General features: G+C 53.0%; 2 protein-coding genes across 9 annotated transcripts in view; one reads left to right on the forward strand and one right to left on the reverse strand.

The window, feature by feature from the left end:
* Positions 1 to 4,439: 4,439 nt before the first annotated feature.
* Positions 4,440 to 8,582, forward strand: FAM166B (family with sequence similarity 166 member B). 5 transcript variants are annotated; one of them, XM_004600398.2, is made up of 6 exons: positions 4,440 to 6,870; positions 7,232 to 7,455; positions 7,537 to 7,742; positions 7,876 to 7,927; positions 8,002 to 8,193; positions 8,447 to 8,582. In XM_004600398.2, exons 1-6 carry the CDS (start codon positions 6,809 to 6,811, stop codon positions 8,533 to 8,535), a joined length of 825 nt encoding a protein of 274 aa, XP_004600455.2. In that variant the 5' UTR covers positions 4,440 to 6,808; the 3' UTR covers positions 8,536 to 8,582. The 5 variants fall into 5 exon arrangements, with proteins under 5 accessions (XP_004600455.2, XP_054999668.1, XP_054999622.1 ...); XM_055143693.1 differs by having other exon boundaries at positions 7,537 to 7,792; positions 7,876 to 7,926; positions 8,069 to 8,193; positions 8,447 to 8,557; XM_055143647.1 differs by having other exon boundaries at positions 7,232 to 7,742.
* Positions 8,583 to 8,587: 5 nt separating this feature from the next.
* Positions 8,588 to 20,327, reverse strand: part of RUSC2 (RUN and SH3 domain containing 2) — a 67,697-nt gene continuing 55,957 nt past the window's right edge. For all 4 annotated transcript variants that reach the window (XM_004600219.3, XM_055143469.1, XM_055143420.1 and 1 more), the window contains 10 exons: positions 13,768 to 14,376; positions 13,242 to 13,424; positions 12,956 to 13,096; positions 11,949 to 12,025; positions 11,596 to 11,770; positions 11,396 to 11,501; positions 10,734 to 10,780; positions 9,599 to 10,400; positions 9,364 to 9,504; positions 8,588 to 9,280 (listed from right to left, as the gene is read on the reverse strand). In XM_004600219.3, the coding sequence (XP_004600276.2) occupies positions 9,079 to 9,280; positions 9,364 to 9,504; positions 9,599 to 10,400; positions 10,734 to 10,780; positions 11,396 to 11,501; positions 11,596 to 11,770; positions 11,949 to 12,025; positions 12,956 to 13,096; positions 13,242 to 13,424; positions 13,768 to 14,376 (2,483 nt within the window). In that variant the 3' untranslated portion in view covers positions 8,588 to 9,078. The remainder of the gene's footprint in view (positions 9,281 to 9,363; positions 9,505 to 9,598; positions 10,401 to 10,733; positions 10,781 to 11,395; positions 11,502 to 11,595; positions 11,771 to 11,948; positions 12,026 to 12,955; positions 13,097 to 13,241; positions 13,425 to 13,767; positions 14,377 to 20,327) is intronic.

Raw genomic sequence — 20,327 nt, forward strand, 5'->3', positions numbered from 1 at the left:
GTCTCTTGCGCCCCCGCCTGGCTCTGGCTGTCTTCACCAGGGCCCCTTGGAGCAGAGCGGGTTAAGTTTCCCTCCCCGCCCAGAGCAGAGCCCCAGCAGCTGAAGACCTTTGGAACCCAGCCACAGCCATGCTCAAGGCCCCCCTCCACACATTCGGATGGACCTCACGCATGAAGGAACCGGCAGAAGAACCCAAATGTGCGGAACCTAGGGCTGAGATCTCCAAGCCTGCTCGGATCGAGACTGGGGCTCCTCCACCCAGACCCCCCATTTTCCAGTAGCTTGGCAGACGCACCCACAAACTGCCCCTGGCGCCGTATAATCCCATCAACAGCCAAGATCCGGAGATTATAAAACAACGCTCTCGGAAGCAACCTCTTATAGCCTAGTTCTCCCTCCCAGAGAACCTGGCAAGGTACCAAGAGCATCCTGCCCGCACGGCAAAGCCTAGCAAGCTCTTCGTGGCGTATTCGATGTGCCAGATATAGTAACAATGATGGGTCTTATTCCTCTTACCCTGAAAGAGCCTCCAATGTGGCACTGCTGGGAAGAACGAGTAAAGAGAGGCTGCTAAAATCTCAGGGCTAGGACGAATGGAGATGTTACTGTTGCCTGCTGGAATGGGATGATAGTGATACAGTGATACAGTCGGCTTCTATGTTACTTTCCTGTCTAATTTTCTGTGCTCCTACTGGGCTTTCAGTATTGTAGAATTTGAAGGTGTCGGTTGCACCAGTTTTCATGCTGAGAACTCTGGGATCTTCTTGGAGGGGAGTGGGGAGCCTTGCCCTAACTCCCCATCCCTGTCCTTCTGGAAGCCCTAGCAGCCCACATCCCATAGCCACCATCATGTAAACTCATCGGCTCAGTCCTGCAGATCCTGGAGCCCCTAGACCATGTGGCTACAAACACCTTCAAATTCCACAATACTGACAGCCTAGAAGGCGCAGGGAAAATTAGATGGGAGAGTAGCATAGAGGGCGCCCTAGAGTTTTAAGCCCTGAGAACTGTGTACTGTGAATCTTTGTGGCTTGCATCACTTACAAGATTTAGTGAATCTGAAAAGCTGGGTCTATGGATGCATTTACATGGAGGAGGCTGTGGGAAGTGGGTGTGGCTCATAAATGCTTAGTTTAAAAAGACTTTGAGGGGGGGCCGCTGGAGCAATAGCACAGTGGAGAGGGCGTTAGCCTGGCATGCAGCCAACCTGGGTTCGATCCCCAGCATCCCATATGGTCCCCTGAGCACCGCCAGGAGTCATTCCTGAGTACAGAGCCAGGAGTAACCCCTGAGCATCGCCGGGTGTGACTCAAAAAAACCCAAAATAAAAAACTTTGAGAGACTGAGAGATAGCTCAAGGGGCTGAGCACATTCTCTCTGTGCACGAGGCATGCCTTTAGTCCAAAAAAACCCTTTGTTTGAATTAAAATATTTTTGTTTGCTTTGTTTTGGGGCCTCGCCTGGCACTGCTGAGAGGTTACTTCTGGCTCTGCTCCCAGGAATTATTCCTGGCAGTATGCGGGGAACCACATGGGATGCCAGGGATCTAACCCAGGTTGCCTGTGTGCAAGGCAAACACATTACCTGCTGCATTATCTCTCCAGCCCTGAATTAAAATCTAAATTAGATATATGCTTTATAGCTATATGTCTTTTTTTTTTTACATTAAAATTTTTTTGGGGGGCTGGAGCAATAGCACAGCGGGTAGGGCGTTTGCCTTGCACGTGGCCTACCCGGGTTTGATTCCCAGCACCCCATATGGTCCCCTGAGGGGACCACCAGGGGTAATTCCTGAGTGCAAAGCCAGGAGTACAGGAGTAGCCCTTGTGCATTGTCGGGTGTGACCCAAAAAGAAAAAAAAATTAGGGGGGGAGGGGGTACATCCAGTGTTGCTCAGGGCTTACTCCTGGCAAGACTTAGGGGACCATATGGGGTGTGAGGTCAGCCTTTGTTCAAGGCAAGCACCCTACCTGCTGTACTATCGCTCTGACCCTGATACATCTTCTAAATATAAAAAATTATAGTCTTTTCTTGTCCCTCTATCTACTTTTAATTTTTTTTTTTAATGGAAGCAGTCAGGCCTTTTGTCTTATAGTTGCTCAAAATTTGAATGTTTCTGACTTGGTATGTTCCTCTTTCCCCTGCTGTTTCTGGTAGCCTGCTAGAAACTTCAAGCAGATTTGGATTTATTTTTGGCAGAACTTGTTCATGGTCAGTTTTAGTATTTGCTGGCTAGGTCTCCCATGGTGGACTTTGATGCTCTCAGGTGCTCAGTGATGGTGATAATTGTCTAGCCCCACTTTCCTCAAACCTGAGACAGTTGGCTCTTGGGATTGAGAATTCTTGTTTGTTTTGGTGCCACACTCGGCGATGCTCAGGGGTTACTCCTGGCTCTGCACTCAGAAATCACTCCTGGTGGTGCTCGGGAGACCATATGGGGTACCAGGGATCAAACCTGGGCCGGCCACATGCCAGACAAGCGCCCTACCTGCCCCAGCCCCGGGACTGAGAATATTTTGGGCACATACCATCCTTTGTTGTGGGGGGTTCCACTGGCTTTTGCTCATTAGAGTCTGAGCAGCTCCCACAGCTGTATTAATCCCAAGTATGTATAGACCTGTAGCCCACTGGGGGAAAATTGTACCCCATTGAGAACTACTGATTCATTGATATGGATGTTTGAAACTGTTTTCTTTCTGTCATGTCTCTTTTGTGTATTAGGCAGAATGCTTCTTCAATGATAAATGTTTCCACATTAACTTGTTATCCAAATATATTTCATATAGGGAAGGAGATACAAAAAATATGCTTGTTTTCTTTCTGTTTTGGGCCATACCTTGTGATTCTTAAGGGTTACTCCTGGCTCTGCACTCAGGAATTACTCCTGGGGGTGCCCTTGGGACCATGTGGGATGTCGGGGATTGAACCCTGGGTCAGCTGTGCATGAGGCAAATGTCCTACCTGCTGTGCTATCACTCTGGTCCACAAGTGCTTGTTTCTTTTCATTTTACCAGGACACTGGTTCTCTAGCATCCTCTAAAAGTGACCAGTGAGGTATTTTAATACCCTTCTGAACTCATAATTTTAAAACATATGTGATATAATGCAATCTAGTGTCTATATATTAATTTTGAGTTTGGGGGTCACACCTGGAACACTCATGGGACACACCTGGCTCTCTTCTGGGGGACCAAATAGAACGCTGGGATTTCAACCAGTGTCATGGCCACAGCAGCAAACTAGGCAAGTGCCTTAACTTTTTACTATCTCTTTGGCTTCAATCTAGTGTTTTTATCTTTGTTTTTTGGGGCCACACTCACTGGTGCTCAGGGCTTACTTCTGGCTTTGTGTTCAGGGATCACTCTTGGCAGGACTCGGGGGACCACATGAAGTGCTGGGAATTGAACCTGCGTCGATCGCAATGCAAGTGCCTCACCCACTGTGCTATCACTCTGGCCTAATCTAGTGTTTAAAAAAATTACATTTGATGCTTAAATTGTCTTCTTTTGTCCAGTGGGAACTTCAAGTTGGCTCCTGAATCCTTTTGATGTGACCATTGATTCTTGCTATTTATATATTAAAATGTTCCAGACCCATCTTATGCAGTTACCTCAGTGATCTTTGGTTTCTTTTAGCTGAAAATAGGATTTAGAGACTACAATCTGGGTATCATGGGTATAAGCCTATTTAATCTTAGGGGAGAGAAGCAAAATGAATTTATTTGATTGTGTATTCTTCTCAAACAGATCCCTACACCATAGCTTTATTATAAAAAAATATAAAACACTTAAAAAAGTTGAAGGTGTGCACAATGAGGACTCACCTAGATCCTCCAGTAAAAGTTTTGCTTTGGGGTCACAGGTTGGACTGTGTTATATGCAGTAGGTCCAGGGTGGGTCCCTGGCACCTCATAGTCCCCTGAGTGCTGTCAAATGCAACCTAGCAGCAATGAGCCAGGGGTACCCCCACAGCCAAGTGTGGACCCCCGAAAGAGTTTTGCATTGCATGTAATCTTTTGGATTTTATTCATTTATGGTTTTGAAGGTTTTCATGATCTCTTTACATTTATCCTTCTGGGGAGGAATTTAGGTTTGCCCAGTATTAACTTAAAACCAAATGATTGAACTAGGATCTGTATGGATTTTGATAATCTATTCCAATTTAAAGGATTGGAGAGATAGCACAGAAGGTAGGGCATTTGTCTTGCATAGGGATGATCTGGGTTTGATCCCCAGTATCCCATATGGTCCCCCAGCACTTTCAAGAGTAATTCCTGAATTCAGAACCGGGAGTAACCCCTGAACTAAGCTGGGTATGGCCCCCAAACCCCACCCCCCAAAAACCCCACCAAAAAGAAATTGGCAAATAACTTATTAATATCTAATGTATAACACAATGATTTATTTTAATAGTTTTTGCCATACTCAGTGGTGCTCAGGGCTGACTCTTGGCTCTATGCTCAAGGATCACTCTTGGCAGACTCTGGGGACCTTATGGGGTACTGGGGTTCGCATGTTGGCCCCAGTTACATGGTAGCTGCTTAATCTCATCATCCTCCCCATGGGACTTATAGAGGCAGGAATAGGTTTCATTTCTTCTTGCCCTCACTCTCATCTGTTGTGTGCCTTTTTAAAGATCCAGGATCCTTTCCCCAGAATTCTCCCTCCTTCCCATGGACATTCCCTTTGCTTGTCCTGAGTGCCACCAGCCTATGCTGGCAAAGGGAACAGGACTGTTATGGTCTTGGATGAATCCAGACTCATTCAAGGGCTAGCTCCAAGCTCCCTGTCCTCATCTGAGCTGCAACCAATAGCACCGGTTACGGAATCCCAAAGTCCAAGGAGTGAAACTCAATGACTCAATTCTGGCTCTCCATCCTCTAGCACATTTCCTTACCTGTGAGCCAAGTCTCCTAAAACTTCATTTCTGAATGACACAGACTCAGGGTATTCTTTGCAGAACATGTATTCCTAGGGGCTCTGAGCTAACGCAGTCAGGGCTGTCAGGGCTGTGTGTGTGATCATAGAGGGGAGGTTTGGGCCCTGCCTTCTGGAAAGAGGCTGAAGGGGCTGTTCTCAGCCCGCAGTGCATTCACTCTGACTCTCCTGTCTCCGAGATCTCTTCCACATCTCTATTTTGCCTCCTGGAATCTGATTTGTTTTCATAACAATGCTAACCTGCCCCCTTCCATTTTTCTTGGTTTTGGGGCCACAACCAGTGGTATTCAGGTTTACTTGAGGTTCTACACTCAGAAATTATACCTGGTGGTGCTTGGGGGACCATATGGGCTGCCAGGGATTGCACTCAGGTTGGCCTCATGCAAGGCAAGCACCCTACCCACAGACTATCTCTCCAGTCCCATTCTCCCCTACCCCACTAATCTTACTCCCTCACTCCCCCCATTATTCTCTTAACTCCTTCCTTTGAACTCTGGCAGTAAAACTCATATGCACTGAATTTATTAACCATTCACAGATCTCCCACATGTTAGAAGCTGCCAGACAATACTAGACATTTGGAAAGCAAATTAAGTTTCTGTAGCTGTGTGCTAGGGGCAGTTCTTTCACACACACAATCTGACTGTTTCCTAAATGTATATAGTGATATCCTGGATATATTAGTTTATTTTAATGTTTGTTCCGGGGTCAGGCGTGGCAGTGCCCAGAGGCTACTCCTGGCTCAGTGTGCTTGGGGGTTGTCACTTCCATGAGGGCTTGGTGACTGGACCACATGCAAAACATGCAAAACACATGCTCTGCCCTTTCAGCCATCTTCCTGGCCTCCTAACTTTTTTTTTTTTTCTTTTTGGGTCACATCTGGCGATGCACAGGGGTTACTCCTGGTTTCGCACTCAGGAATTACTCCTGGCAGTATTCAGGGGAACATATGGGATGCTGGGATTGAACCCGGGTCAGCTATATGCAAGGCAAACGCCCTACCCGCTGTGCTATCGCTCCAGTCCCTGACCTCCGAACTTTTATATGAGCCTGTAGAGAATCCAGGGGCAGAAAAGTTTCAGTCACCTGGGCTTATGGTCACCAGCCATGAGGAACTATGGGTGCTTGACCTCATGTCCGGGTGCCCGACCTCATGTCCGGGTGCCCCTTCCCTTGGCCTGCTATGCTGGCTCCTCGGCTATTCTCAGGTGAACCACCTGCGGAGGGGAGGTTGTCACCCGCGTTCCCAAAGAGCAGTGGTTTTCTGGCTGTTTTTCTGGTCCTGACTGCCACATGCTGGGGGGCCTGGCTCTGCACTCAGGAATCATTCCTGGTGGGCTCAGGGGACCATAAGGGATGCCAGGACTGAACCCCAGTTTGCAGTGTGCAAGGCAAGCGCCCTACCTGCTGTACTATCGCTCTGGCCCCTCTAGGTTTTTCTTTTCCTCTTGGAGTCCCTTTTCCCCCAGGAACTCCATCACCTTCAACCAAGACTCCCAAAGACAAAATTCTGTCCACAACCAGGTGTTGGTAGGTGCTGAGAGGGGGCTGGGTGTTTGCTTCCCGCCTCCGCCCTTCCTTCGGCCCCAGGGTGGGGAGGCTGTACCCCTCAGTCTTTACCTGCTGCCAGGAGGCAGGCTGTACTCCTCTCGGGTACTCAGACCTGTGTACTCTCCAGCGCCCTGGCCTGGGACGTGACAGTCGTGACAGTCGACACCTCCCGGGCGCCCCCTCTGGCCACTCCCCCCTCTGCCCCGCCTCCTGCCCGGGGCTCCTGGCTCCACAGCCCCAGCCCAGGGACCGCAGCAGCCCCTGCAGCCCGCACTGCCTCACCGGCTCCAAGGCAAACAAAAGGAGCTGCCAGGGTTCCCATGGCGGGGGCCAGCACCTTCATACCAGGGCTGAACCCTCAGCACCCTCATTATCTGCCAGGGTAAGCCTTCTCTCCAGAGCTCGGCCCCTTTGAGAGTGGGGGTTTAGGGCACGTAGGGAAGGGGTCCCCGGGGAATGGGGGGGACAAATACACATGGTGGTTTGGGAGGCCCAGGGCTGCTGGGATAGCTACGGCGTTGGAAGGAAAAGCAAGAGAATCGTGGTGGCCGGGCCTGTCAGGAAGCTTTGTTGTCTTCTCCATGGTGACGGGCAGCAGCAGAGGGGAAGGCTGAGAACCGAGGACCGAGAAATGCTTGTTCCAAATGGACACATTGAGTGCAGGGGACACGGACCTGCCAAGATCTCTGCGCCTGCCCGTGGGGATGCCGGGGCAGGGGTGAGCGCTGAGGCCTGTGCCGCAGGTACTCCGGACACTGCCCGCTACTTCGGTTCAGCATGGGCCAGACCTACGGGCAGGCGACAGCGAAGCTCCTCCAAGGCGCTCCGGGCCTAGCCTGGCCTCCTGCCCACCGCACTCTTCTGCCTCCCATCCGGCCACCAAGCTTTCCTGAGGTTCTCATAGGCCGCCTGCCGGTCAGGCGTGGCCACGAAAGGCTCAGCTCCAGCCTGGTGCCGGGGTACACAGGTGTGTGTCCAGGTATGAACAGGTACCCCTGTCCCAGCACCACTGTTCCGAACACTGACAGAGCCCTCCTGTGCCCCCCAGGTTTCATACCCCAGGCACAGTTCATCTTTGCTAAGAACTGCAGCCAGGCTTGGGCCGAGGCGCTGAGTGAGTTCAACCAGAGGCACCGGGGTCAGGGGGGACATGGGCGGCTGGAGGAGGTCAAGGGAGAAAAAGACCCAGAGAAAGACCAAGAGGCCAAGCTGGAAGTGGAGAAAGACCCAGAGCCGGGGCAGAAGGCAGAGCAAGTGAGGAGAAGGCTTTTGGGGAGCTGGGGGCTGGCCTGGGTCTTACAGGGGCAGGGGGGCTATCCGGCCCGGGGGCATGGGCACGTGTCCCTCTCACTGCTCTGCCTTGCTTCTCTCCACTTCCCCTCAAAAGGCTTCGCCCTATTCCATGGATGACAAAGATCCTCAAAAGTTCTTCATGTCAGGTGAGTTGGGGATGGTCATGACCAACAGGGTGGGGAGGGGCACTCTGACTCATGGAGGGCCCCGGTACCCGCAGGCTTCACCGGTTACGTGCCACGTGCACGCTTCCTCTTCGGCTCCGGCTTCCCGGTGCTCACCAACCTGGCGCTGCAGGAGTTTGGGCAGATGCGTGCGCATGGGAGCAGCAAGGGTGCTGCACGCCCCCCGCTGCCCAGGATCTACCCTCAAAACCTGGGCCTTTTACCTCACTATGGGGGCTACGTGCCAGGTGAGTGGCACCCCATCAGGAGGCTCAGGGGCCAGGCATAGAGTATGTGTGTGTGTGTGTGTGTGTTGGGTGGGACGGGGAGACGGGCCATGGACCTCTGATCCTATGATTCATTTTTATCACTGGGAAGAAAAGGAAACTGAGGCAGTGCAGAGTGGGGAGGACCAGATTTTGGAGGGCAGTAGGAACTGGCTAAGACATGTCTGGCATCTCTGTGGTGCCGGCTCCACTGGACACACTCTGTTCCGCACAGGGTACAAGTTCCAGTTCGGCCGCACCTATGGGCACTTTACCCAGAATGCCCTGGGCCTCAGCACTGTTCAGAAGCAGCTCCTGACGTAAGCCCCCCGCAGCCCACTTCTCCCCTCTCCCAGCTGGGCCAAAGAGAAACTGGTTTGGAGGCCGAGCACCTTTTTTATTAATAGGTGTAATAAATAAATAAATAAGTACATAAACAGAAGCCTGGGCTCTTCCTCATCCTTCTGGCCACCAGGCACTGGTCACGGCCCATTCACAGCTCTGGGGCTGAGGAATCCGGCCCCAATACTGTCACCCATCCTCCTTGCCACCTGGCCAAGGGAACTCTGAAAACAGGCCTTCCGGTCGCCTCCCTGTATCGGGAGGTGCTCGTCTGCACCCATGGACGTGCTGGCCCCCTGGATCAGGGAATCCCGGGTACCCAGGGCCTCCTGCCTTCCCTGCCTCCCTGGGTGGGGGGCCAGGCAAGGGCCCCGGGACAGTCCCGGGAGAATTAATACTGAGTACAGGACTACGTGCCCCTGCTCCCACTGCTCTCTGGAGCGAGCCAGAGGGCGGGGGAAGGGCTCTTAGGCCCCGAGTCTGAGGGTTACGAGGGTCCCTGAGGTCACCAGCATGCACAGGACCTCAGTTTTGGCTGCTTCCAGAGGTTGGACTTGGAGTCGGGGTCAAGGTGACATAGGCCAGCGGCACCAGGCCGGTGTCGGGGCCCCGGCTACAGCGCAGCCAGTCTCCTCCAGCTGGTCCCAGGACCCGCAGGACGTCCCCCTTGTGGAAGCTCAGCTGTCCTGGGCCGGTGGCCAGATGGTGGCATAGCGCCTTCACCTCACTGGGGAAACAACACAGGGAGGTCAGAGACCCCTCATAAGGCCAGCACCGCCCCCCTACCCCCAGCCCATCTCTCAGACTCACCAGGGAGGCTTGGCGGGCGGGGCTGGGGAGTGCGGCTCCTGTGGGCACTCCTTGGGCTCGGGGGGCTCCCGGAATGCACCCACCGTCTGCGCCATTCGCTGGAACATGGACTTGTCCAGGCTCAGCCAGTCTGAGGGGAGCCTGAGGGACACAGTTGGGGCTCTGGCTCGCTCTGTGCCCGGGCTGTGCCTGGACCCCCTTACCCACCCCCACGTTATGCCCGTCTGCCTCTCACCTGTTGGTGGGCCGGGTCTCACGTTGAGCCTTTCGAGACCCAAAGAGGTGCCCCCACTTGATGCCCCCAGGAGAAGGCTCTGAGGCTCCTTCCTCGTTTCCTGTTGGGGGCGCAGGGGGCCCCTCCCGGTCCCGACTGCGCCTCAGCTCAGCGAGCACCGAGTCCGGGGGGCTCCCCATCCAGAAGGGCCAGCCCCGGTCCCGGACAAGGGGCTCTTCGGGGGCAGGGCAGGCCTCAGCCCCCTCCACGACTCCCTCTCGGGGTGGTGGTCCCCCGCCGCCTGTGCCTTTCTTTTTCTCACTGCTGCTGCCCCCACGGGGGAACCTAGAACCTTCTGCAGAGCCCTCGATGTACACCTGGGAGCTCTGCATGAGCTGATACCACCAGCCTGTCTGCCCGCCTCGGGCCCCCCTGCCGCGGCCTGAGCTCCCAGCGGCCGCTGCGGCCTCCTCCGCTTCTTCCTCTTCCTCGTCTTCTCCACCTTCTGGGGCGCCGACCCCCTTCACCCGCTCCCCATCACCAGCCCGGTCCATGTCCCCAGGGCCCTCCTGGCCCCGGGCGCGGGTCAGCTGCAGCGTGGAGTGTGCAGACAGCAGCAGGTCCTGCGACTCCCGCAGCAGCTCCTTGCGCTGCTGCTGCTGCCGCCCGCTCTGCAGCAGCCGGTGCTGGAACAGCAGGTCGAGGCTGAAGGGCAGCAGGGCCAGTGGCTGCAGCAGCAGCAGCAGCTCCTCGAAGAGGCCGGGGCACACGGTGTGCGTGGCGCTCAGGAAGCCCCAGGGCTGGTAATGGGTCTGGATGATATCTGGGGGTGGGAAAGCAGGGGGAGAGGGGGCTGAGCCCTGGGCGCAGGGACCAGGAGGGCATGCACAGCAGAAGCTCTACAGCGTGGCCCCAAGCACAGGGGAGAGAGGACTCCGGGTTCCCGGCCACCCTGACCTCAACAGTGCCTGAGCGTTCTGCTGCCAGATGGCGGGTCAGCGCATGGCTGAAGCCCAGCACGTGTGGGAGGAGCCTGTGTGGGGACCCCCCCCTTCTCCATTTCCAACTTCCCCCTCCCAAAGGGGGCTGTGCCGCCCTCTGTGGGCTGTGGGGCCCTGGCCTACACTGAGTTGGCATTACGCAGTTCCAGTGTTACCTTCATGGTTATAGAGGTGGTTGAACCAGAACTCCAGGGACCGGATGCTGTAGGGAGACAAGTGAAGAGAGTTGAGTTTCGTGTGGCAAGAGCCAGATCATGAGGAGTTGAGGACAGACACAGAGCCCAGAGAGGTGGGTATTTCCTGTCTGTGGCCTGAATGCTACATTGGTTAGAGTCCTGGAAAGTCAGTGGGGGTGTGATGGACATGTGATCTACTTCCTCCCAGAACACAGGTGCATTTCGGAGGACCTGAAATCAGGGCAGCTACAGACGGTGAGTGCCGGGGTCTTAGAGGGCCACAAAGGAGCTGGGACTGTACTTGTCAAAGAACAATCCAGTGTGGATCCTGAGGTGGGCTGAGAGGTCTGGCAGGGTTTGGAAGGAGTGTGGGAAGGAAGAGGGTGAGGGTTTATTGTACCCAGAGAAATGGAAGAATCAGGTCAGTTTCCACATGAGCCAGGCAAGCAGGAGGCAGGGGATCAGGGCTGGGACGCTGGGGGGCTGGAGGACCTTGCTGGTCAACTGACAGCAGCTGTCATGCAATGGGGCCATGAGTCTGGGCCCCTCTGTGTGTGTCCGCCTCAGAAACTGGTTCCTCAGCGGGGGTGGAGCCCTGGGAAATGGGCTGCTGGGTTGGGCTCCTGCGCCCCCACACTCACTTGAGCAGGCCCAGGATGAAGGCGTTGAAGCGCATGGTGTGGCTGGTGAGCTCTGGGAACTGGCTGACCTTGTTGTAGAGGCCATGGAGGACTTTCGTGGATGGTCCTGTGCACAAAAGAAGCCAAGGATGGAGCTTACCTGCGAAGTCTCGGAAACCCCCTAGTCAGCCTGGAGTCCCCTTTTGTCACCAAGCACCCACCTAGCTGTGTGGACGCCTCAACCACACTCCATGGCATGTTCTTCCGCTGCCCAATGATGACGTCGAGCACAAAGGCCTTGAGCCCGTCCTCCAGCACGGCGCGGACCGCGGGGCACAGGTACTTCAGGACCAGGTGGCCGACGTTGGGGCTCACAGAACTGTTCCCCAGCTTGGCCTGAGGATGAGGGCAGGAAGAACAGGGACTCATTTGAAGCCTGCGCTTGGTCCTCTCTGCCTCTTAGCACTCATGGTGCTTCTCTGCTGGCCTCCATCCCCAAGCGCCCGACTCTGGGTTCTAAACGCCTGAGAGCAAGGGAAGCAGACCTGGCGAAGCCCCATGGCCTCGCGCCTACCTTCACGCCAGGGTCCCGGCTGGTGCCGAAATGCGCCACGATGAGGTCGACCGCAGTGTTGACGGCTTTCACCAGCCCTGCAGGCAAGCATTGCACATGATCCAAAAGGTGCTTGAAGAAGGGGCTTTGGGCAAGGCAGCTGGGACGAGCCCATGGTGGGGAGAGAGAAGCATTTCCACGCTTCCTGCACCTGCGTCTTGATGAGGCCCCAGGGTCTCGGCCCCTTCCTTGTTTTGTCCAGTTCTAAGGCCCACTTGTTTAATCTCCCAGCCTGGACCCATTCTCAATGGTTCCATCAGCAAGACCCTCAACATCCTAACTTTCTCTCACTCCAATCCCGAACAGTCTCAACTCTAAGATACTGGGCATGAGCTGCAGCTGCTGGAGAAGGCTGGCATTCCCAAGCGCTGGGGTAGACGTCCCACAGAGGTGCTGTCGGGAAGTCCTCCAGCTCCCCTCTCCATCCACCGGAACTACAGTTTACTGTCCCTCACCTGCCCCATCGCTCCCTTGTTCCCTTAAGTGTCACTATCTCCCACCTCTGCCTCCAAACTATTTTCATTCCTTCCCTTTCAGTCTGCCTCCCCTTCAGCCCAATTCTGCTCAAATTTGTGCCATTATTCCCTTTATCTCACTGGAAATGTTTAACTCGGTGTCTCGTTATCTGCTAAACAGAGTAAGTCTTCCCTGGTCCTCCTCTCTCTCGGTGTTTCCATCGGGACTACCTGAGCTTCCTGGTGTTGTGCTTGGAAACCCTTTGTTAAAGCACTGATGGGATACCTGGCAGCCCTCTCATATGCCTGGTGACCCAAGGGGACAGCCCTGTTCCTAAGACCTCTGCTGCATATGCACACACACTCACAGTGCAGTCTGCTCCACTCCTGTGCTCTCTAATTCCTTCCAGAGTTTAAAGCTGGGAAAAGGTTCTGGAGGACTAGAGAGCAGAAAAATGGCACACAGAGGCAGTGACAAGAGAACTCCCGGTTGGCACTGAGGCTAACAGTCACCTTTTTTCTGAAGCAGGTCAATGGAAACGGCCTCCGAGTTGCCATCTGGGGACAGACAGAATTCAGCTGGGGGCTTCTCGGTCAGGGAAAAGGGGTCCTGGAAGTCAGGGCACGTCAGTGGTAATGGCTTTCCTATCTGGCCTGGAAGAGGAGAAAGTCAATCCTGAGCATCTCTAGTTTTGCAGCTCGGTGTGGTACCTCGCCCCTGAGCATGTGGACACTGACCGACCCCTTCTCCAGTCCCTCCCAGCAGCAACAGAGCCTGCCCGGGCACCCTGGGACACACCATTCAATCGGCAGTTCAGATGGCCAGAACTGAGGGAGCCAGGGAACTCAAATATGGGGTTCCTCCGGGCCAGCCGCGCTTCCTGTGGCCTCCGGTCCAGGCTCCCTGACAGACCAGGGGGCCCGAGTGGATTCTTTCTCCTGTATTCCCGCCACTTGAGCGCTTGAGGGGACAGGTGGTTGGCTGGAATACAAGGGAGGAGAAGAGACAGGTGAGCGTGAGCAGGTCTCATAGGCACCCAGGGGGCCCAGAGAGAACGTGAAGGCTGGGAACAAGTGGTGGATCCACAAGACACTGGGGAAAGAGCTGCACACATTTAATGTGTGACACAGGCTGGGCTCTAAAATCATTCACAGGTTGGGTGGACGTGCCGGGGAGAGGGTGGGAGACAGGAACTACAGCTCAGACCTGGGGGCCAGGGACGAGCACTTGTCTGGGACATGGAAGGCCCAGAGTTCAGTCCGCTCACGTCCAACCACTGAACCAACCAACCCACAAAGCACACGAAACAAGCAAATGCTCATACCATTACTGGGCCTGGAGGCCATGCTGCCCTCGCCACCTGCGCGGGCCAGGCTCTCTGCTCGGCCGAGCGTGGATCTCCAGGCGCCCAGTGGCGGCAGGCTTCCTGGTCCATGGAGTCGGTACTCAGTCAAGGTCAGGACCTTCTGCTCCTCTTTCTGTGGCTGCTGTGTGGTGGCCGGGCGGCCGGGGCAGGAGTGGCTCCATGGCGGGGGGTTTTCAGTGGCCTGCTCAGGGGGTGGTGAGCACGAAGTGGAGGCAGAAGAGTCGGTGCTGGGTCCGAAGGGACCCACACTCCGGATGGGGGAATAGCTACCCAGGGGGGACGGCCGTGAAGTTTCTGGCTCGGGCCCCGCTTTCCTGGCCCCCCGGCTGGCAGGTGCCTGGGAGTCTCCTGATGTCGCTGGGGGCTGGGCTTGAGCAGCCGGGGGCGCTGGTTGCTGTGCACGGTTGCAACCAGAGAGGCTGTAGAGCTGGGACAGGCTGTGGAGGGCCCGGGCCTTGGCCAGCTGCTTGGGGAAGTGGTGCTGGAACACGAAGGGCTGGATGGGCAGCGTGGTTGGCCTCTGCTCCTTGCTGTAGCGAAGAACTGGTCTGCTCTCAGCACCCCCCCCTGTGGCAACAGTGAGGGAGAGGGCATGAGACACTGGATGGCGGACTGGAAGGGGGTATCAGGAGAGTGGGGAGGGTGTGGTAACTGCACCCTGAAAGCATTCACATTAACCCTGTTGTAACCGTGTCACCTCAAGAGCAATAACACATGACCCCAAGATCCACATAGGAGGAAGCAAAGAAACAGAGGAGCCTTACTGGGGAGGGGGACACGCAGGGCCTGGCACGAAGCAGAGGAAAGGAAGGCGGCAAGCCACCTCTGTGGAGGGCGGCACCCCCCAATCTTGGAAATCTTTTCGGACTGTCTTTAGAGTACTGAGCGGTCTGGCACCTCTTGGCCTAAGAAGGTCCATGACTTCAAAGGCGGGTGTGTTTCTCTAAAGGCTCAATCCTCTGGACCCCCTTTAAACATTTTCCCTTTTGCATTTTCAAGTGTAGGCATTCATGAGGCTGACTCCCAAATCCCCAGATTTTGCCCTGATCTTACTCTGGAGCACCAATTCACTCTGCTTTCACTTAAAATTTATTATTTTGTCGTTGCTATTGTGGAAGGGGGGGTCACACATGGTGATGCTGGGGGTGAGGGAGGGGCATGAGGAACTGGAATCGAATCAAGGTCAGGCTGGGCACATGTGAGCCATACCCCAGCCTGAAAGACAAGGGCTCCCCTGCCACAGCTCCCCACAACTCTCCTCACTCCCGATGATTTCTATTTCTGTCAATGGCAGAATCACCACTTTCTTTGCTTTCAAAAACTTGTAGTCAGAACCACAGAGTTTTGGGGTCCATTTACTTTAAGGATTGTTTTGGTCTTTTTGGGTCACACCCAGCTATGTTCAGGGGTTACTTCTGGCTCTGCACTCAGGAATTACTGCTGGTGGGGCTCAGGGGACCATATGGGATGCCAGGGATCGAACTCAGGTCGGCTGTGTGGCAAGGCAAACGCCCTACCCGCTGTATTATTAATCCAGCCCCCTTTTAAAGCTTTTTCTTATGCTCTCTCCACATAAGCTCTGAAATGTAGAGTAAATTTAACTATATTAAATATTTTTGGGGCCTCAGAAGCCACATTTGTTCCCTCTACACAGTGGCTCCCTACGACTGGTCCTCTCCTGCTTCTTTAATCGTCATGTCACTATTCTTCAAGATGAGGAACTCCTGAGACCGAGGGTGCAGTGCAGTGGTAAAGCACTTGCCCCGCTTGTGTGAAGTTTGATCCTTGACACCACAAACCAAAGCAAACCATAAAAAATCCTAGCACGATGCTGTAAACATCAGAATGAACACACGGTGGCGCTGTACGTGCTCAGACTGCTGCAAGCCCTGGGTGTGGCTTGCTGGCAAGGGCGGTGGCCCAAGGACTGTGAGGCAGGAATCTGGGGATTCCTCAGGAGAGTTTCTGGGGATTGGTGGTTTAGAGATTAAATCACTGACCTGACATCACTATGGAAGAGCTAGAATTCTGTCCATGCTAGAGTCTGACTGTAGGGTTCCTGCTCTTGTGACCACACTGCATTGCACAGGGAACGCTGCCAGGCTGACCTAGCTCTCATCTCTTCTTAATTAACTTCAGAGATGCTTTATTTTGGGGATGGGATGGAAAGGGGAGGGTTTTGGGCCATATCCAGTCGTGCTCAGGGCTTACTCCTGGCTCTATGCTCAGGGATCAGACCTGATGGTGGCTTGGGAGGACTGAACGTGGTGCTGGTGATCGAACTGGGTCAGCCATGTGCAAGTTGCTCTGGCCCTTCAGTGATTCTTAAATGGACAGTGACCATAGTCCTATTAAGGAGTTGTTTCAGAATCAATCCATGGGACATTTCTGAACTACTCCTCTTGTCAGTCCCCGGCTCACTACCAACAGTCCTCTTTCCTATCTTCCATGGGGCGGTTCGGAGTTGAGTTCATGGCCTCGCCCTTCCCTGAGCCACCTCTGGGGGCTCTTTCTCACAGCGGGGCAATAGGGATAACCTCAAGTGTTTGTGGGCAGCACCGGGCAAGTGCTTTAAGCCATTAAACCATTTTCTGGACCCCTCTCGAGGGAGATCACAAATAGTGGGTTTGTCTAGACTGCCTGTGGGAAAGCACCTTAAGATACTGCATCATTTTCTGGGTACCCCTTCCCTTCTCTCTTGAGTTCATGTACATTCCTGGGTCTTTTGTACCAGCTATTCCTTCTGCCTGATATCCTCTGAACATTCAATCATCAGCTCAAATGTGACCTCCTCACGAGGACAAGTCAGGGTCTAGCTTATTGCTGGTTTGTTTTTTTAAAAAAATTTCTTTTTCCTGGGGCCGGAGCGATAGCACAGCGGGTAGGGCATTTGCCTTGCACGCGGCCGACCCGGGTTCGATCCCCGGCATCCCATATGGTCCCCCAAGCACTGCCAGAAGTAATTCCTGAGTGCAAAGCCAGGAGTAACCCCTGAGCATCGCTGGGTGTGACCCAAAAAAAGCAAAAAAAAAAAAAAAAATTCTTTTTCCTTTTTGGGTTACACCTAGTGTTGAACAGGGGTTACTCCAGGCTGTGAACTCAGAAATTATTCCTTGCAGTGCTCAGGGGACCATATGGGATGCTGGGAATCAAACCCAGGTCAGCCGCGTGCAAGGCAAACGCCCTACCCATTGTGCTATAGCTCCAGCCCCTCTTTTTTTTTTTTTTTTGCTTTTTGGGTCACACCTGGCGATGCACAGGGGTTACTCCTGGCTCTGCACTCAGGAATTACCCCTGGCAGTGCTCAGGGGACCATATGGGATGCTGGGATTCGAACCCGGGTTGGCCGCGTGCAAGGCAAACGCCCTACCCGCTGTGCTATCACTCCAGCCCCGCTCCAGCCCCTCTTATTGCTGGTTTTATTTTATTTTTTGACTGACTGAGGATTGTCACATGGTATTCTTTCTTTGGAGGGTGGGGATTGAGCCATACCTAAGGTGTCCAGGAGCTATTCCTGGTTCTGTGCATAGGGACCTCTGGCAGTGCACAGGGGCTACTAAGACTGAGACTGTGTGAGTATAAATGTGTGGGGTGGGGTTGGGGGGTCACACCTGGCAGTGTACAGAGGCTACTCCAGACTCTGTGCTTGGGGGATAAGGTGACGATGGGTGACAAACACAGACCTCCCACATGCAAAGAAGGTGCTTTACCCAGTGAGCTATCTCCTCAGTCTCTTACTGCCTTATTTTTCTTTTAGCATATTTTTTTTCCACTATCAGAAATTATCTTGTCTATCGTCTGTTGCTCCTGACAGGGGCTCCAGAAAAACAGGTTATTAAAAAAAAGTTGTTGATTTCTATATCCTCAGTATCTGAGTAAATTCGTTTTTAAAAATGAACTTATTCTCTTGTTACACAAGGTTTAGTCTAGTCTCACTGCATCCAGAATCTTCTAACATAAACCAGTTTGCTTCCTAAACTACCAGCTTTATGTCCCCACTCTGGCCCCTCGGTTGCACTGAGGGGAGTCTAATCTTCCCAGTCCGATGGGTTTTCATGCCTGCCACAAATGAGGCTACTGTCCCCTTAACTGCCAGGCCTGCAGTTCCACGTCACTTTCCACCCTGGTCCACCTCAGCACACCACCTTTCCAGCTGGGAATAGCGTCTCCTATCCACCTATTTAAATATCAAGTTTAAAGGATGAGCCCACCTTGGCTCTCAGATTAGACACCCACCCCTCAACGCCCCCCTCCCCCTGCATCTTTATTATATTCCTACATGAAACTGGGATATAATCTGAATCAGATATAAATTTGAATTAGACTGCTTATTCCTACTCACTCAATCCTTCCTGTTAGATTCCCAGCGTAGGAGTGGAGGGGGAAGAATGAGACGTAGGAAGAGAGGGGCCTGCTGTGGGGAATGTGTTTCAGTTTCACTCTCGGGGAAGAATCAAGTTTGCACTTTTCTTATGTGCCAGGCCATAAGACGACAGAGGACAGAGACCACATCCATCCACGTCTGTTCTCAAGGGGAGAGAGCCTGGCCCTCATGCCCTCTGCAAGTGGAGAACCTTGAACTTCCAGCCGAGGTGACCGGGCTCAGTTCCTGTCAGGTGCTGTGGATGAAACCAGTCATTTTGACTTCCGTTTGGAAAGACTGGAAAGTCCTCCCCAAGTGCTGATGCAGTCTGTGTTGGTGATCAATGAAATATCTAAAGTCAACTCCAGCTGTGGGATCCGCCTTCACAGTGCTCCCTGCTTCCTCACTTTCATTCTACCAGATTCCGCAAGATCCTTCTGGATCTTGATAATGTTGCTCAGTATCTTAAACAGATCTCAGCTCCTAGGCCATTCGTAAACTTAATAAACTATCACTCTTTGATGAAAACATTAGTATAAAAGCAGGAAAAAAATGCCTCATCAGTATATTATAACAAAAAAGAATGCTGCAGTGGATCACTGGAGACCCATGGAACAGCGTGACAGGGACCATCTGAAAGGAAAACGCACTACTGCCTTTCCTCCTGTCTCTGACCAGGATGGTTCTTGCCCTCAGGCATCCAGACACAGCATCCCTGGTGCCTAGAAGTGCTCACCCTGCAGGGGAGTGGGTGGCAAAGGACTGTGACCCATCTCAGCTCTTCCTGACCCTCTCTAGATCTCCCTTCCACCCCCATTCAGAAGGCTGCACTGCTAGATGTGATAAGGAGCATGGGGTCTATCTGCAGGTCTGTGACCTCTGTGATAACAGAGACTAAACCAATTATGGGGTTTGTTTTGTTTTGTGGCTACTGAACCCCGGTAGCAGTGCTTAGGGGCTCTGCTGACACAGTGCCTGGGGACTGTTTCCTGCAGTGCTTAGGGATCTTGAAGGCTGTGGATCCAACCCAGGCATTCTGCATGCAAAGCCTGGGCACTAGTCCTTTGAGCTATCACTCTGGCCACCAGTGAAGGCTTTTGAAACCAATTTTCTTCAGAAAGCTAACAGGCCTAACTTGTACAGCATAGTTCCTGCCCCTTTCCTTTACAAACCTGTTCAGATCTGGCTTTTGCCTTTACTATTCCCCAATGTTGCTTTAGAGAATCCTAACCTAGGCTGGAGAGATAGTACAGTTTTCCTTGCATACATCCAACCTGGGTTTGATCCCCGGTACCATATACATGGTCTCCTCAAGCCCTCCCAGAAGTGATCCCTGACCACAGAGCCATGAGTAAGTCCTGAGCACATCTGGGGATGACTCTCTGACCAAAACAAAACCAAAATAAGCAACCCAAAAAACGAATTAAGAAAGATTTTTTAGCCTTAATATAAGTAATTTATCCCCAGACCTCATTTGGTTGAACCACATTCTTTTCTGGAATGTTCTCTCTGGTTCCTATGACTTCACTAAAACCTGACTTTCCCAGTGTTTTCCTGGCTAATTATTTATAATCACGTTGGAGAGTTGATCTGCTCAGCCCTTAAATCATCATATCCAAGTATTGTGTTCCTGTTCCTATGATACTTCCACACACTCTCCCAGATACTCTCATCCACTCATCACTTCCACTGTCCTCTTTATTTCAATCATTCACCAATCCTGGGGGTCTCCTCACTTCCCGGGAGGCATGCCTTTCAACTCACTTTCCCACCCAAACCAGTGATCTTTCTAAAATGAAACTCAAGACATTCCCCCAAGTTGTTCTAAACAAACAAAAAGTCACTTCCCAGATTGAAATCCTTCAGTGGTTCCTTCCATTCACATCCCGCAATGGTTATGCCCAATTATTTGCAGTTTTTGGAAAGCATCAAATTCTCTGTTTTTGTAGAGTCTATTCTACGTGCCTATAATATTCTTACAAATCCCCACAAAGTCCAGTCCTAATCGTCTTTCCAGACTGTGCTTTAACTTAACCTTGCTTGCATCCTTCTCTCTCATGGCACAGCTGGATCCCGATTCCACTCACAGCTCGGTGCCCTACATGGCCATCACTGTATTTTTTTTTTTTTTTTGCTTTTTGGGTCACACCCGGCG

The sequence above is a fragment of the Sorex araneus genome, chromosome 1 (assembly GCF_027595985.1).
Source record: "Sorex araneus isolate mSorAra2 chromosome 1, mSorAra2.pri, whole genome shotgun sequence".
Taxonomy (NCBI): domain Eukaryota; kingdom Metazoa; phylum Chordata; class Mammalia; order Eulipotyphla; family Soricidae; genus Sorex; species Sorex araneus.

Bases quoted from the DNA above. Each gene is read 5' to 3' on its own strand.
- FAM166B (XM_055143583.1), top strand. From the start codon at position 6,809: ATGGCGGGGGCCAGCACCTTCATACCAGGGCTGAACCCTCAGCACCCT. The intron at 6,871-7,231 runs GTAAGCCTTCTC...CCTGTGCCGCAG, and splicing joins CACCCTCATTATCTGCCAGG to GTACTCCGGACACTGCCCGC. The intron at 7,743-7,875 runs GTGAGGAGAAGG...TCCCCTCAAAAG, and splicing joins CGGGGCAGAAGGCAGAGCAA to GCTTCGCCCTATTCCATGGA.